At 37.1% G+C, this 15,046-nt stretch overlaps 2 protein-coding genes across 2 annotated transcripts; both read left to right on the forward strand.

Moving 5' to 3' along the window:
• Nucleotides 1-8,662: 8,662 nt before the first annotated feature.
• Nucleotides 8,663-11,142, forward strand: CBG14510 (the record flags this gene model as incomplete). The annotated part of the gene is made up of 6 exons (XM_002644522.1): nucleotides 8,663-8,779; nucleotides 8,974-9,118; nucleotides 9,166-9,234; nucleotides 9,285-9,422; nucleotides 10,839-10,909; nucleotides 10,957-11,142. The coding sequence occupies 6 exons, from the start codon at nucleotides 8,663-8,665 to the stop codon at nucleotides 11,140-11,142; spliced, it is 726 nt and encodes a 241-aa protein (XP_002644568.1).
• Nucleotides 11,143-11,925: 783 nt separating this feature from the next.
• Nucleotides 11,926-14,719, forward strand: CBG14511 (the record flags this gene model as incomplete). The annotated part of the gene is made up of 12 exons (XM_045239633.1): nucleotides 11,926-12,020; nucleotides 12,069-12,241; nucleotides 12,288-12,362; nucleotides 12,409-12,557; nucleotides 12,602-12,722; nucleotides 13,195-13,357; nucleotides 13,421-13,572; nucleotides 13,918-14,004; nucleotides 14,055-14,179; nucleotides 14,323-14,424; nucleotides 14,466-14,570; nucleotides 14,621-14,719. The coding sequence occupies 12 exons, from the start codon at nucleotides 11,926-11,928 to the stop codon at nucleotides 14,717-14,719; spliced, it is 1,446 nt and encodes a 481-aa protein (XP_045095434.1).
• Nucleotides 14,720-15,046: the final 327 nt, after the last annotated feature.

Consider the following 15,046-nt stretch of genomic DNA (forward strand, 5'->3'; position numbering starts at 1 on the left):
AATACGAGGGACCAAAAAAACGAAGGCAAGGATTTGAGTAATGATGATGCGATGCAGATACATGAATCTCGTGTTTTTCAAAGAGAAAAGCTTCTAGGAAAAATTTTGAATTTGATCTCACAAGGGATCCATGTTTAGCCTTCATCTCAGAATTTTTTCTAAGTTTGCTCATTTATAGTTTTGAATATGGGCTTTCTTGTGGTGTATTTAGTTTTTTGCACAAATTTCTAGAAGTCGAGTTATGGTTTAAGTGATTTCAGTACTAATTTCTCACTTTGGAGTGAGTTTTTGAAAGGGTTAATGGGAGTTTTTTGGCATTTTTTGTATGTCAGTCGTAATTTTTGAAGTTTCTCTACAATCTGACAAAGTTTCATTTTTCAAAAAAACATTTTTGAAAAAATTTTGCCATGGGTACCCGCGAAATTTTCAATTTTTCGAAAAAATTTTAAATGGGCTAAAAGGAGTTTTAAACGAAGGGAAGTGATAAAATGAGTCTTTTCACAAGATTCTGTAGCCAATATCCGTTTTGAAATCCCAAATAAGTGATTTCTTCCGAAACTTGTATGAATCGTAGTCCTTCGAAAATCACCCAATAGCACTCAAATCTTGTGAAAACATAGATTTACATACCTCTTGACTGATTTATAACAGTTCCGCAACCAATATGATCAAATCGGGGGGAGGGGGGGGGGTTTTGAGTAACCATTTTGAGGTTTTCGAAACAAGTCCAACATGAATTTTTCTCTCAAAATATATCGCTTTTTTGAGGTTTTCCTTACTCAAATAATAGATGAAACATATTTTTGATTTTCGAAAAATGCAAAGCGTTCCTTCAACATCAAAGAAGAAAAAAAGAAAAACGAAAATGGAAACTATGAATGAGCAAATTTAGAAAAAATTCTGAGATGAAGGCTAAACATGGTTCACTTGTCAAGAATGTTTTGATCCAACTAACCAAATATATCCTATTTTCCTTGGACGGCAGTGTCTTTTGAAGTAAATTTAAAGGGCGCAACCTTTTTAGAAAACAAAAATGAAATCGGGAGAACACTTTTGATGTATCACCGCAATATGACGGCATACGTGGCGCTCTGTTTGGCGCAGTTTTATTATTGCTTCACCAAAAACCGTTGTTGCATGATTTTTATCGACACCGGAAAAACAAAACGTTGAGGTAAGAAGTGGAAAACTTTCGGATGAGAAGAAGTTTGAAAATTTGAGAAAAAGTTTGAAAAAGTGATATTAGTTCAGGGTTTGAAAACATCTAATTTTGAAAAATATCATGTTGCTTTATTTTTGTTAGAATGATATCTTTTACTTGGTTTAGAGTAACAATTGAAAAAAAAAATTGGAAGGTTAAAAATTCTGATATGAAAACAGTTTATTTTCAGCTGTATGCCGTTCTGGAATGCCGTAACTGTACGTTGCTGTTGCGTGGAGTGCTGTACCGGATTGCCGTTTAATAAAAAGTCCAAAAACGTTTTCCAGGTGATTTTCGGTCATTCTGACCATATTAGGAGTCTGAAGCTCGGCTCACAAGTTTTCTATATTTTTGAAAAATTCGGAGGGTGTAAAATAGACTTGAATAAAAAATAATGCCTCCACAAAATGTTTCGAAAACTTCTGGATTTTAGAATATTGGCAGATTAAATTATGTCTTTTAGAAATCGGTGAATTGCTAAAAAACTTGGAATTTTTTAGAAAACTTGATCGGAAACTTGACAGTCGAGCTCCAGACTCTTGAAAATCAATGACCGAAAATCAACTGACAAATACGTTTTCGTATAACTTATTGACCGATACTGTACCATTCATATAATTCCAGGAGTTTGAGTGGAATTTATATTCAAAAAGCCAAGACGTTGGAAGTTTGAAACTTCAGAAATAAAACGAAAATAATGTCAGCTATGTATTTGCTTTTCTTGGGAATTTTTCTCATGCAAACAAACTCTGAAGCTAACAAAAATATAATATCTCTAAATACAATACTGTAGGTATCATACCTTCGGGAAAAGGCATATTACGAACAGATATTTTTTCAATACACTCAATTAGGTATATTCTACCTTGTTTTGCATGTGACGAGCGAAGAATATAGCCAACGACAACGACGAGCCACCAAGGAAGACAATGAAGAAAGAAGAATGAATAGAGGGGAATGGAAGAGAAACAAAATATGAATGATATGTATGTAACACACTGAAAACAACTGGATCACAGCAAAAAAGACAAAAACGAACAGAAAAAAAAACTAGTGAAGAAGAACATGGAGCACATATTTTTAGTACGCTGGTGTGATTCTGTGTGCATGTGTATACGTGGAAAGAAGCGAAATGGAAAATGGAAGAGGAGAGGTTTTTCTGAACGGGTGAGGCTAAAAAATAGAGAAAAAAAGGTTTTGTGTTGGCTTTAGGCGCGAAATTGGAATCGCGATATACGCCTCTTTTTTTCGCCTCCGGGCAAAGAGAATGCTGCTCGAAAATGGGAAATGAAAAGAGGCGAAAGTGGTGAAAATGCAAATTACACAAATAGTGAATTTGTCAGTAAGCCGGCTCATTGGGACGTGGTAACTGAAAAACGGATAAGAGAGAAGATGAGCTCTACATATGTCGAATATGAGACAGCCACATACACACTGATCCGCTTTCAATAAGACTAACATATGACTCGATGATGATGGTTATTTGTGTATGCGTCCTCCCGCTTTTCCCCGTGATTAGTTTTCACATTTAATGGCCTGTCCGGCGGAGGTCCACGTCGGGTTTTATTTGCCATCGTTTCCTTTCCGCACCCATCAACACACATCAAAACCTCAATTCATATGCAATGAGTCTTAGGCCTTAAAGATCCTGACCTTCAGCTCTCTCGTGCTCTATATTTAAATATAATTATTGCTCTTGCAGAAATAAAGTTGCTTTTGAATTACAGCTGAAAAAGACTAACTTGAAAGAGTGTACTGACGAGTGGGATTATATTTGTTACTATTCAATTTTTTCTTCTGGCGAAGGAGGACTCCAAAAAGGAATATAATAGAAAAAGAGGGATTTGGCTCTTGAAGCGTGGTAAACGGATTGGATTGTTGTCAGGGGTAACGAGTTGATAAGCGAGCAAGCAAGAAGAATTATTTTTTCAGATGTGCTCCACTCCCTATTTGCTTCATTGACTCTTTTCATTGGTCTCTCCTCCAAACCCCGTAGACGGACACAAACAATGAATCCTCATCCACTTGAAGACGTTGAAGAAGGTGAGTGAAGGAAAATGGAAAAAAGGGAACCTCCCGTGTGAAAAACATCAGAGGGTGGGGGAAAGGGAACTAAATGATGTTAACGTCTTTCTCATCATATCATGTTTCTTTTGCACTAGGGAACCTCTGAGAGGAAAGGGTTTCAAATGGTTTAGTGTTTCTACGATTTCATTTTGTTCTTCGGACTATCCCCCCTGGTCAATTTTATTTTTAGATTATTTTCAATTGTCCTTCGAAAAAAAAATTAGTTTTGAAAAATGAAAAAAGCAAAAAAGGCTCATTGAGGGTTCAGTAACATTCTTTACGGGGTCATTAGCAATTCCGAAAGCTAGTCGTTTTTCGTCTTTTTTCAAGTACTTTTCTCCTTTTTCTATAGTTGTCGAATCATGTTCTATGATCGTTTCTATCTCTTTTTGCTTTCTTACGTATAAATAGCTCCTATTTTGAATAATACAGTTATGAATTCGTCTGAAAATTTGCGAAGCTAGAGTAACAACAAGGAAAGAGCGCCTTGTTATTGTGCCACTGAGCCAAATTGAAAAAGTGCGTGACGACAGCCAATTTCAGAAAAAATTGCAAGGAAATGGAGAAAGACAGAGAAAACGGAAGATGAGTCTTCTCCATCAAAACACCTCCACTGTTGGTTTTGAAAAAGAATAACAACTAAAGGAGAGGGTACATTAGTTTTTTGAATGCAAAATATGAAAGAGAATAGTTTGCTAGGCATTAGCTCCACTTGAAAAACTTTTCTTGAACTTTCTGAAGCTGTCAGATCGGATATTGTTATACGGTAGAAAGGAGCTTGACGAAGTAATCGTCACTCTTACTACACAGGAATTAGATTCGTCGAGTGACAGCTAAATTATTCGTCTTCTTCTCCGTTTTCCGACACGAGATGAAGATATTCAAGTCTCGATATTCAAGGACTCTTGCTGAATATCTCATTAGGGAGAGTGCAAGAGAGGAATAGTTTTTTTCGAACAAGAAGAAAAAAAATAAGGAGAAAAACGGAGCTCTCTTCGTCATTTTCATTCAATCGGTTGAGAGAAGACATGCCTCACTTGTTATGCAGAAGGAGAGAACAATTGAGTGAAAAGTAATGAATCTTCAAAGAGAAATTCTGGATAGATTTTCGGCGGAGAAATAATAATTAATGGATTTGTTGGGACCATCGAGAGCCACCATGTCAGCATTCATCAAACTGCCTTGTTATTTCTTTGTCAAAATAAAGAATCTAGAGATATTCGTGGTTTTAAAAATGTCATTTTTTCAACAAAAAAAAGCACGAGGATTCTTTGTACCAGAGCTTTCAGGTTTTGGATCTGGTAGTTGAATTTTCATGATTTCAAAAAAAATCAATGTTGCAGTGAGTGAGGTTTTTGAGAATCTCGAAAATTTTCTGGCCAGTTTCCAGAAAGTCTAGTTACTAAAATTCCATTAGAGCTACATATAACGTATTCCTTCTTAGAGAACATCACATATGCAAAGCCACGTCCAGTTCAATTATCTCGGTTTCTATAAAGGATATCAAAGAACTGCTGACTAATTATATTTTTCATAAAATCAGCGGCATTGTATTAATTTGAATGATTTGATAACTTGTTTAAAAATTGAGCAAATTGAAATTGAGTAATGTGTATGATGAAGTTTGAATTGCATTGCTGCTTTTAGAAACAGGTTAGCATTTTTTGAAAAATTTGAATAAACAACATTTTGCTAGTCTTTTTTGTGAAGAAATTGCAATTGCCCATAATCTATTCATTGTCCCGTTTTATCATAATCATCTAAAACGCCACCCATATTACATTGGCTGTACATTAAAAAATGCTTCAAAACTTTCTGCTCAATTTCTTACTCTCCGTATTATATCCTGCTGGAACTCGCTTCCAAAAACCGTGTTCCCACCCTTGATTTCATCCATCTCTTTTAAAACTAATTTAAGTCATGTTAATTTATCTTCTTTCCTATTCCTAGACAAACATAATTTCTAACTCATTTGTTAATTTGTAACACATTGATTTTATAAGTGACTGATAGTCCTGAATCAATAAGTTATTGTTATTATTATTAAGACATTTTTCATCAGTAAAAACTTAAAGCATGGTCTAAAATATGATAGTTACTTTTTACTTTTTACTTTTTTTCTAATCCTACATTTTTTTCCCCCAATTTACAACTTTGATTTGTTGCGGTTTCCAATGGTAATGGTTTGGATGTCTTTACATTAGCCGTAAATCATATGTCTTCACATTAGCCGTAAATCAGTCTTGTCCTGACAGCTCCGGCAGGGGTCGGAAGAATTGAAAACACAGAAGCAACAAGGGTCCCTCAAAAATGCAACCATGGCGACAAAGCGACGTGGGGTCTTTTCGTACCTATATAAACCCTTTTTTCTTTTCATCTTTCAAAAGACTTTGTGAGAGCAACTTCCAGTCCCTTTCTGTTCCTTTCTTCTGGTTTCCAGCCCTCGAGTTTGTCTAAAAAGTACAAGTTCCCGGAGTCCAAAAAGACTCTTTTTATCCTTTGGAGGTTCTAGTGCCTCAAAATGATTAATTGCGGAGAGTTAACACATTTTTTTCTTTGTTCCGCCTCTTCTTAAAAAACAGTGGGAGTCGGCGGAACAAAGAAAACTTATTTCCCCAGGGGAATCCAAAAAATGGCGGATACCAGATACCAAAAATGTGAACAAGTTCGTCAGTTTTTACTCGCTTCTCACTTCTCCGTTTTCTCAATTTAAATCCTTTTTTGATTCATCTTCCAGCCTATTTTCATCCTCGATTCCAACCAAACGCCCTGTTTACTGTTTATTTAGGTTGTAGGCGAACCACCCCTTCCTAGAATAAGATGTAGGCAAGACCTCGATATTAGGCTGAAAAAAAAACTGGAAGAAAAAAAAACAAAAGAACATAAGGACAAACAAAAGGAGACGAAAAATGAGAATGTTGGGAGGAGCTGCTGGGTGGTAGTGAGCTTGCCAGTATATAACAGCACAGGAAGAGGTCCTCAGTGTGCGGGAAAAATAACCGGACAGTCCCAAATGCACAGGGTGCTTTTTGTGCCATAACGCTTGGCTTTTCGCTCTTCTCCGCGCGGAAATGCATCGTAGAGTCACACGTTTATCTACTACTCTTGAGTTAATCGCAGTATTTGTATCTGTCTGTCAATATCCCTTATTTTCATTTTCTTCTCTTTCTTGCTCCTCGTTTTAGCCATGTGTTCTGCTTTGATGAGACGAGAAGGAACGGAGGGGAAGGGGTTTTCCAAAATGGATCATCTGTTTAGTGCAAAATTGAGGAAGAAAGACAGCAAGAGAAAGTATGCCTCCTTGTTCTCAGAAGCCCTGTGTGAGTAAGGACTTCTGAGAAACGGAGCTCTTCTGAATTCTAATCCTAATTTATTAGTCTCCTTGTTTCTTTTTTGTCCTTTTTTGTCGGTCAGGAGATCTTCTTCATTTTCTAGAAAAGAAGGTTTAAGTTTTGGTCGTTTTTCTGCTTCCCAGGAAGTACTCATATCAAAAATCCGGAACAATAATTTAATTTAATTTAGCATAAGATTCAAAACGACAGATTCGGAAAAGACTGATGCTTCTTTACTGGTTCAGGAAGCTGTGGTCCAATATTAAGAGATTTATGACTTTTTCTGTTTTCTATTTTTTCCAAATTGAAAAACCTATTGTTGTCTTCTTCCCAGCACAATTTTGAATTAGTCCTTATATAGCTTTATTATTGAGTCTAGCGCACTACTCAAGTAGCGCCAGATTGGAAGGGTGGGAAATGAGTCCAGCCGCATTCATCGCAAGAAGCCGATAAAATAAACAAAAGCCGTTTTGACCTCACATCGTTCGCACAGCTTGTTGCTGAGTTCTCATTGGGACGACTCATCTTAGATTTTACACTACTTTTCTCTGTCCTCAACTACTCGTTCTTCTCCTTTCCTCCCTCTGATATCTACCACATTACTCCAACAACTTTCCCATCACCATCATCAATAAATTGATGGGCCCTGTTTCTAAGGCCACTGTCTGCTTTGTTATTTATTCATTTTTTAAGTGTGCCTGAGAGATAGATTGTGGAAAAAAACGCATCACGTGAAGCTCACGGAAGATGAGAGCAAGAGCACCACAAAAATATTTGAACATGTAGACGGCATATTTTTCTTTCATGTCTCATTCTACTTTTCAGAATACCTACCTGGTTTTTGATGATTGGTTTTTATCGAGATTTTAAGCTTTTGAGGAACCAGGAAACGCTCTAGACCATAGTAGAAAACATCCTAAGATCACAGAACATAATAAACTCATCAGATCTTGTTGCTCCTCCTAGGCTTATTGCTGCTATCTTTCTTTCTCATCAAAAAAGAAAAAGAAAAAGCGGGTGGAACCATAGTTTTTTGACAGAGTGGCTCACATAAAAGTTGTATGCTGAGCCATGCAGGTCAAGAAATATGCTATTCGAAAAAAAGTGGTCACATATGTTTCCTTTCTTCCACATGTTGCCATTTTTCCTTCTCTTCCTCCAAGAGGAAAAATCCAAGTGCAATTGGTGTGAGAAAAAATGAGGGAATTTGTGTGTGTATCTGAAGTTTATTTGAGTTGGTTGTCCAAACAAATCAGACATTAGAAATCTTCAATTTTTGTATTTTTGTCTAGCTTAGACAGACTTTACGATTTTCTGTCATCTTTGGTTCATGTTTTTTAAAATTCAATTTTGACAGGCTGTCTAAATTAGAATTTCAGAAATTCTCCGTTTTTTCGAAAAAAAAATTCTCTATCAATCCATCATACAAACTTTCTGAGCGTACATTTCGGTTTTCTTTGAACTAAGCTAGAAATATCTTTCCGATTTTACAAGAAACTCAAGAAACTCAAAATTAATCACTTTTCCGTATTGCACCTGTGTTCACATGATTTTCTGAATTATAATTTTTTCCTGATTTTCTTTCTTGAATAACACAGACTATGAAATTTTGAGAGGGGTCTAAGAAGCATAATTTTTCATGTTTTGGAGTCTCAGGAGACTCGACTAGTTGACAATGTTTTTGGAACATGTTTCATTACTGAACGCTCATATGACTGCTTTTTTTTTCTTTTGTTCTAGAAACAATAATAAAAACACCACCCACGTGTTTCTGCATCATCTAGATTTTTAAAATCTTTAAGTTCCCGACAATAAACTTCATATCTTTGTTTATTTGTCCCGATCTAGCCGCCCGAATCATCTTCAGGAATATATCTTTCGCTTTCTCTTCCTGATTTTTTGCTCTTCCGATTGATGGGTCTGCACTGAGAATCCTGGAAGCAGATAGAGGGAGAGAAAGAGATTCAGAGATTTTAACTTTCTCTTCTGATGTAAAAACCCGAAACACTGTGTGTGGAGAGAAATAAAGATGTGATTGTTTTCAGGTGACGAGGCTGAAGCGATGGAGCTCATTGACAAGACAGTCGAGCTGCGAGGCAGCCAAGTTCTCAATATGCATTCGTATCATGCAATCATCTGGCAACGCCGGATCATGGCGTTCGCTACACTTCTTGCCTGGGTAAGTCGAATATTTTTAAATAATTTTTCTGTTATTTTCCCAAAGTCACGTACCAATCAAAAATTTGCATTTTCCTTCGTTTTCTCATCTAGTATTCAACACTCCTGCCTGGCAAATAGTCTATTCTTATTCCGGAAGCAAATACAATTAGAATGTTGTTTGTGTGTCGTCGGTTTCAATTAACTCGATTACAGATCGGTGTTGGATTATTGGTAGCGGCGTTGGCCACCACGCACTGGGCTTCCATTGACTTCCATAACAAGGACTATCAGCCAGTTCACGTTGATTTGGGAGTCTGGGGAGAGTATCGTACCGTCAATGACTTCAGGAAGGTTTCAGGTAAAGTGGAAATTTGAAGTGTTCCAATAATTCTGGTTTTTTTTCAGTGGAATGGATCCCACACTTCCCAGCCCCACCAGAGAATATTCTCCGACTTGCAGACACTGACCTGAAACGTAAATCTGAACACCATTTGGAAATAAAAAAATAATTCGCAATTTTTCAGACTACTATCGCTCGCAAGCGTTCATGGGATGTTTCGGAGCTGTGATTCTGCTTTGCACCAACTGCCTTGCTATTTACACCTTCTATCATCATCGTTATATGTACAAGAGAGCCGTGGCCGCTTTGTATCTTGTTGTTGGTGAGTGGAACCGAATCATATTAAAGAATTCTTTAGTGAAAACTCTGAAAAAAAGAATAATAAAAAAGAATAGCTCATTGAAAACCACAAAGACTCACGTCTTCGTTGTGCTCTCTTGTCAACTTTCTATTTCTCGAAGGTTTTGATGAATAAAGTTCATCAACGTCTTGTCATTATAGACCCTCGTCAAATTTCATGAGTGTCACCGAGACGGCTTCCTTGCAACAAAATTTGATAGGAGGGTATGAGGGGGCTCAGCGGCTGTAAAAAAGAGAAAAAAGTACTTGGGAAGTCGTTTAATGAACAGTTGGCAAATGACTTTTGCTCCAGTGCATGCAGAAGTAATAAAAAGAAACGTTTTGAAAGACATAACAGGAGGGAACTTTAATGCTTCCGGATAAGTACGAGTTGTTGTTTTTTTTTTACTTTTTTTGCATTCGAAGAGAAAGAATAGCATGTCCCATGAGGTTTGGTTTCAAAAGACGAAGGAAGCATGTATGTCAAGAACAGAAAAGATGGGCATATTGTTTTAAATGAAACTTAGAAGTTGCGAAAAAAGTCGAGGGACTAATCACTGGAGAGTAGATCATCGGAGTAGTGAATTACAGAAAGTAGCAAACAAATATTGGCTTGCTCGGTGGACGGTAGTATACTTCGGAGTCATTTTAAACGGTTCTAGACATTTTCAAGATTGAATATTTCAGAGCATACTAAAATAATTCATAATTGTTTTCTCATAGTTGTGTTTTCTTTTTCAATGATTCTGATGAGATATGCTGTTTGTAACCAAAAAGTGCCTAATTTACCGTAAATGCTCTGATCCGAATCCGAATGCGTACACTTTCAGCTCAATTATCATTGTTCCTACGGAAGATTTCAAAAATTTGTCAGCTGATAAAATATTAATGATAGTATGATGAATAATTTATTAGTTGACAGATTTTTGATATCTTTCGTAGGAACCAAGATAATTGAGCTCAAAATTCCCGGTTTCTATTAGATTTCCGTGACTCCTCGGCCCGGCCCGGCCCGGCTCGGCGGGCCCGGGTTTTCCAAATTTGAATTTTTTTTTTGAAATTTCAGTCAATTTTTCGAATTTTTTTGTGAAAAAAACTATTTTTTATGGACACTTTTATCTTGAAAGGTGTTTTACTTGACAGAAAAATCGTCCATATTTTCAGTTGACCACGAAAAATTTCTTTGAAAAGACAGGAAAAATTTGTTCCTGAAAACCCGGGCCGAGACATTCCGGGCCCTGGAAATTCTGAAAAAAAACACGGCTCGGCCCGGCCCGGCACGTTGCAAGTATGATATTTTGAGTCGGTAGTGTTGACTGAAAATCGGAAAACAATGCTTTCAAAAGTAGTAAAAATGATTCTATATTTCAAGAAAGTTATTTAAACGATTTTTTTCCAGCTATGTGCATCTTTGGAGCCATCGAGATTCTCTCCAGCAGTATTAATGAATGGAACACCGCTGTCACTCAGGTTTGTACTTTCCTGAGAATGGAAAAACCCTAATTTCTTTTTTCTAGGACCGAGAATTTGACTACGAGCAAGCCAAGAAGATGGGATTCTCGACCCGTCTTGCTCAAGGAGCCATTCTTACAAGCATAATTGCCTGTTTGGCATTTGCTTTCGGATCCCACAAACAGAAAGGGGAGCATGCGGCCACCGCAGAGTTGGAGATTGAGGATCGCGAATATCATATCGGACGATAATCGCTTCTTTATAATTTCTTTTCAACAAATGATCTCTTTATCTTTCTATATTATCTGCTGCTTTCCGTTTTTTCTAATCTATGGTTCTGCTGGGGTATACTTAACAGTTTTGATTTGTTCAATCATCCATTTGTTGATTCATTCATCCATTCACCAAATTCATGGTCTTCTTGATCTGTTTCCAAACTTTCAAAAGACTGAATTCTTCCGAGCTTTGGGTCCACTTGATTTTGATGCGACCAAAATGCTTAACTTGTATTCAAAAAGAAAGAACCTATTAATGAAATGAAATGTTTTGAATATATTCAAGGAAAAAAGTTTGTGAAGGTCAACAGAATACAATTTACAAAAGTTGGAAAAAACCAGTTTTGAAGAAACAAAAACAACGCAGAGTCAACCATCCACACTGTTTCTTTTAGTCTGCAGGCAGAGTAATTACCCCACACTGCGTATTTTTTCCCAATGGACAGGTGAGAAAATCAATAAAGATTAATAATAGTGGCAGAGCAAGCGAGAGCGTTTTTCCTCCATAATCCAAAACTATTTACCTGTTATTTCGTTCAGTGATACGTTGATAAAATGAATTTTGTAGCCATCTATTTCTAGAAAAAACCAGGTAAATAGAAAACAGTTATCTTTAGCGTAGAGTTCATACGAACAAAACCTTGATTGACTTTTTCACCCTGCCAACTGATAGTCTTATCATTTTTCTTGTCTTTGCACGTTTCCTTATGCTTCCTTTTTTAATGAATTCCATATTTTCAGAGAGAAAAACAGGCAAACATGGGTTTTTGGACAGATGTATGGGATCGAATTAAAAGTTGGAAAATTACAGTGGAACCATTAATGTTTGTATTGGCAGCGTGTAATACAGCAGTGTAAGCATTCGAGACAGAACTCACCAAACACCAATATCAAATTTTCAGCGGAATTGTCTCTCCTGCTCTGAAAGAAGGAAAAATGCGAAGATACTACCCCGCTCCCCCAGACATCCACGGAAAAGATCTTGATAAATATTATAATAAGAAAATGGTGTTGTGGGACAATTACTATGAATACATCAACTTGCCAATCGCTTGCATCTTTGGAATTATTTATGGTGAGACTCGGAAATTCGGTTCAAATCACACGTTTTTCACTTGCAGGAGGATATAGTGATCATCGCGGAAGAAAATATCCTATGCTTATTGGAATTCTTAGTGTGTTGGTTTCGAATGCTAGTAAGATAAGGTTGATTTTCGATTTTTTAAGAATTACATATTCTAGTGAATCTTCTGATGTGGGATGAAAACACAGATTGGCCGCTGACATGGACGTATCCGACAGCAGCAGTTACTGGATTTTTAGGAGATTTTTTATTGACAATGAGTTGTATCAATGCTTACATTGCTGATGAGTTTCCAGACAAGATTACGGTTTGAAAGGGTTCGCTTGACTATATTAAAGTAGAATATTGCAGCTATCTTATCGGATGGTTGTTGTGTCGATTCTGTTCAGTTTGGGGTCATTTGTGGCGTCTCGATTTGTAAAAGACCTGATTAAATGGACTTCAAAGCCATCAGTGATGATAATTGCAGAAGGTTCGTACAAATTTTTTTTTCGAATCCAGGACTCCATGCAAACAGGCAAAAATGAACCGAGGGCCGGATTATTTTTTGAAAAAATACGTGTTACGACTAAAATAGACTTTTGCCTCTATTACGAAATCGCAGGCGCGTTAAACAAATCTGACCCTCACAAGAAAATCGGAGGCCAATAAAATATAAATCGAGGCTTTTTTTAATCAAAGGCAAACATTTCTCAAATGTTTTTGAGATTTTTTAGATTTTAATTTGAAATATTACGATAAGACCTTCATCAAAAAATCTCCCGAGTTTTCGAACTTTTAAACAGTTTAGAATGATGTCGCGCATACCCAACTCTACCTCTATTTGACAAGTTCATAATTTTTCCACGATTTTTAGGATTTAGGTGAATTAATATGATACTACCATGTCTATACAGTCATTAAAATTCACAAGAATCAGCCTCTAAAAGTTCCAATATTTTTAGGAGGATATCTACTAACTTTCATAATCTCACTTTTCGTTTTGGAGCAGAAGAAACCAAAATCTAAAAGCAGTTTGCTCAAGGAAGATGAAACCATTTCCACCATTGAGAATGCCGAGAATTCAAGCCTTGCATTCATTCCAAATCCTGTTGTCGAAGAAAAACAGTGAGTCAGAACTGTTTCCTTGAAATCTTTAACTTTGTACTCAATTTCCTTAATGAATTTCAGATCTGTCCTTGAAATTATCAAAATTTCTTTTGTTTCCCTCTACGACGCTGCTAAGATCTTCGTTCTCCCTCGAGCCGCCCACCGCCGACTGTTCTTGTATCTTTGTTTTGCCGCCAACTTCCTGGACCAGTTTGTATGGGGAGAAGAAAAAGGTACAATTGTTTTTCAAATTCAATTTTAGTCTGGAACAAAAAATTATTTCCCCAATGCTATGTGTCATGGTATATGAGAAGTATGGTGTTATTGAACCCTCACATCATCTGAAATCCAGTGTCAGCTGAGAGAAGAAAGATTCGTTCGGACTCGTGTGCGTGGGCAAAGTTATTTTGATTCCTTTCCGGTCGTTTACTGCTCCGTAACATCCATACGAAGCTAATTTTCATGTCGTGCTTGAAACTAACGTTGATAGACATATAATGAAAATAGTTCTGATAAACACACGTCGGATAGGAAATGATGGAAATCACGTGTTTGAAAATTCTGGGAATTTTTTACAGGTCTTCTGGGCACGTATGTGCGCCTGCCACCATTCAAATGGGATACCAACACTTATGCTGATTACAAATCGTGGAGGCCAATAGTCCGTTAGTGAAAGAAGCCTTTTGTAACCAATCTGAACATTCTTTACATTTAGAAATTGTCGGAATGACTGTTGGAATGTTGTTTTTCAAGCGCATCTGTCATTTCCGCGACACATTTATTATTTCCCTCGCTATTCTGAGCATGGCCGGTTGTGTGCTCATGATTGGATTGGCACAGGTTAGCTTTTGCCCTTTTTTCTCTTGATTCGAATCAACCCCACGCAAATCCGTATTCATGACAAGATTTGTGAAAGCAACCGGACGTGTGACCGGATGCCGCCCCTGATGCAACATTGATGAAAATCAGCAGCTTTTTTTCAGGCATCTTGGATGATATTTGCAAGTTTGGGACCAGGAAGTCTTCATGGACTGCTCAACCCGATGTCGTACACATTTATGGCATGTATTGTAGAGCCTGATGAGGTTTTCGGAATTTCACAGTTTTTAAATAAAATGAACTTTAGATAGGAAAAGCTTATGCGATTAGTTCAGTAGCTCAAAAACTAGCTGGAATTGCTCAGAGTTTGGTTCTACAGAATATTTACATTGCCACTGTTGATTGGTATCAGGTAAACTACTGTTTTTTTTTTCTTGCATTTTATTAATCATCCATTTTTAGGGTTTCGTTTGGCTTCTCATGGCGGCTATCAGCTTTTTCGCTGTGGCCATTTATCTCGTCGTACACGTCATGGCAAAACGGGAGAATGTCGGGTCCTAATTTCGTCTACGCATTCGTCCATTCATTCATTACCTCACAAACACACATTATATTAATAAACAAAGACGTTCAATAAGAGAGAGAGAGAGAGTACTCGACGCAGACACACTAACAAATTGTCCTCAGATCGCACGAGGGAGGACACACTGAGGAGGTCCTCTTTGTGTGTAAATCGTCGTAGCAGTGTTTGCGGAGGACCCGAAAATCCGGTATAGACACACGATGTGTATGGTGGGGTCTGACCTGTTTCATCGGTTTTTCCAACAGTCCATCGCGTTTTAATACGACTCAGCTTACTGGGTTTGGGTTTTTAAGCTTGGCGACTCG

Source organism: Caenorhabditis briggsae (assembly GCF_000004555.2).
Source record: "Caenorhabditis briggsae complete genome, chrX, whole genome shotgun sequence".
Lineage (NCBI taxonomy): Eukaryota > Metazoa > Nematoda > Chromadorea > Rhabditida > Rhabditidae > Caenorhabditis > Caenorhabditis briggsae.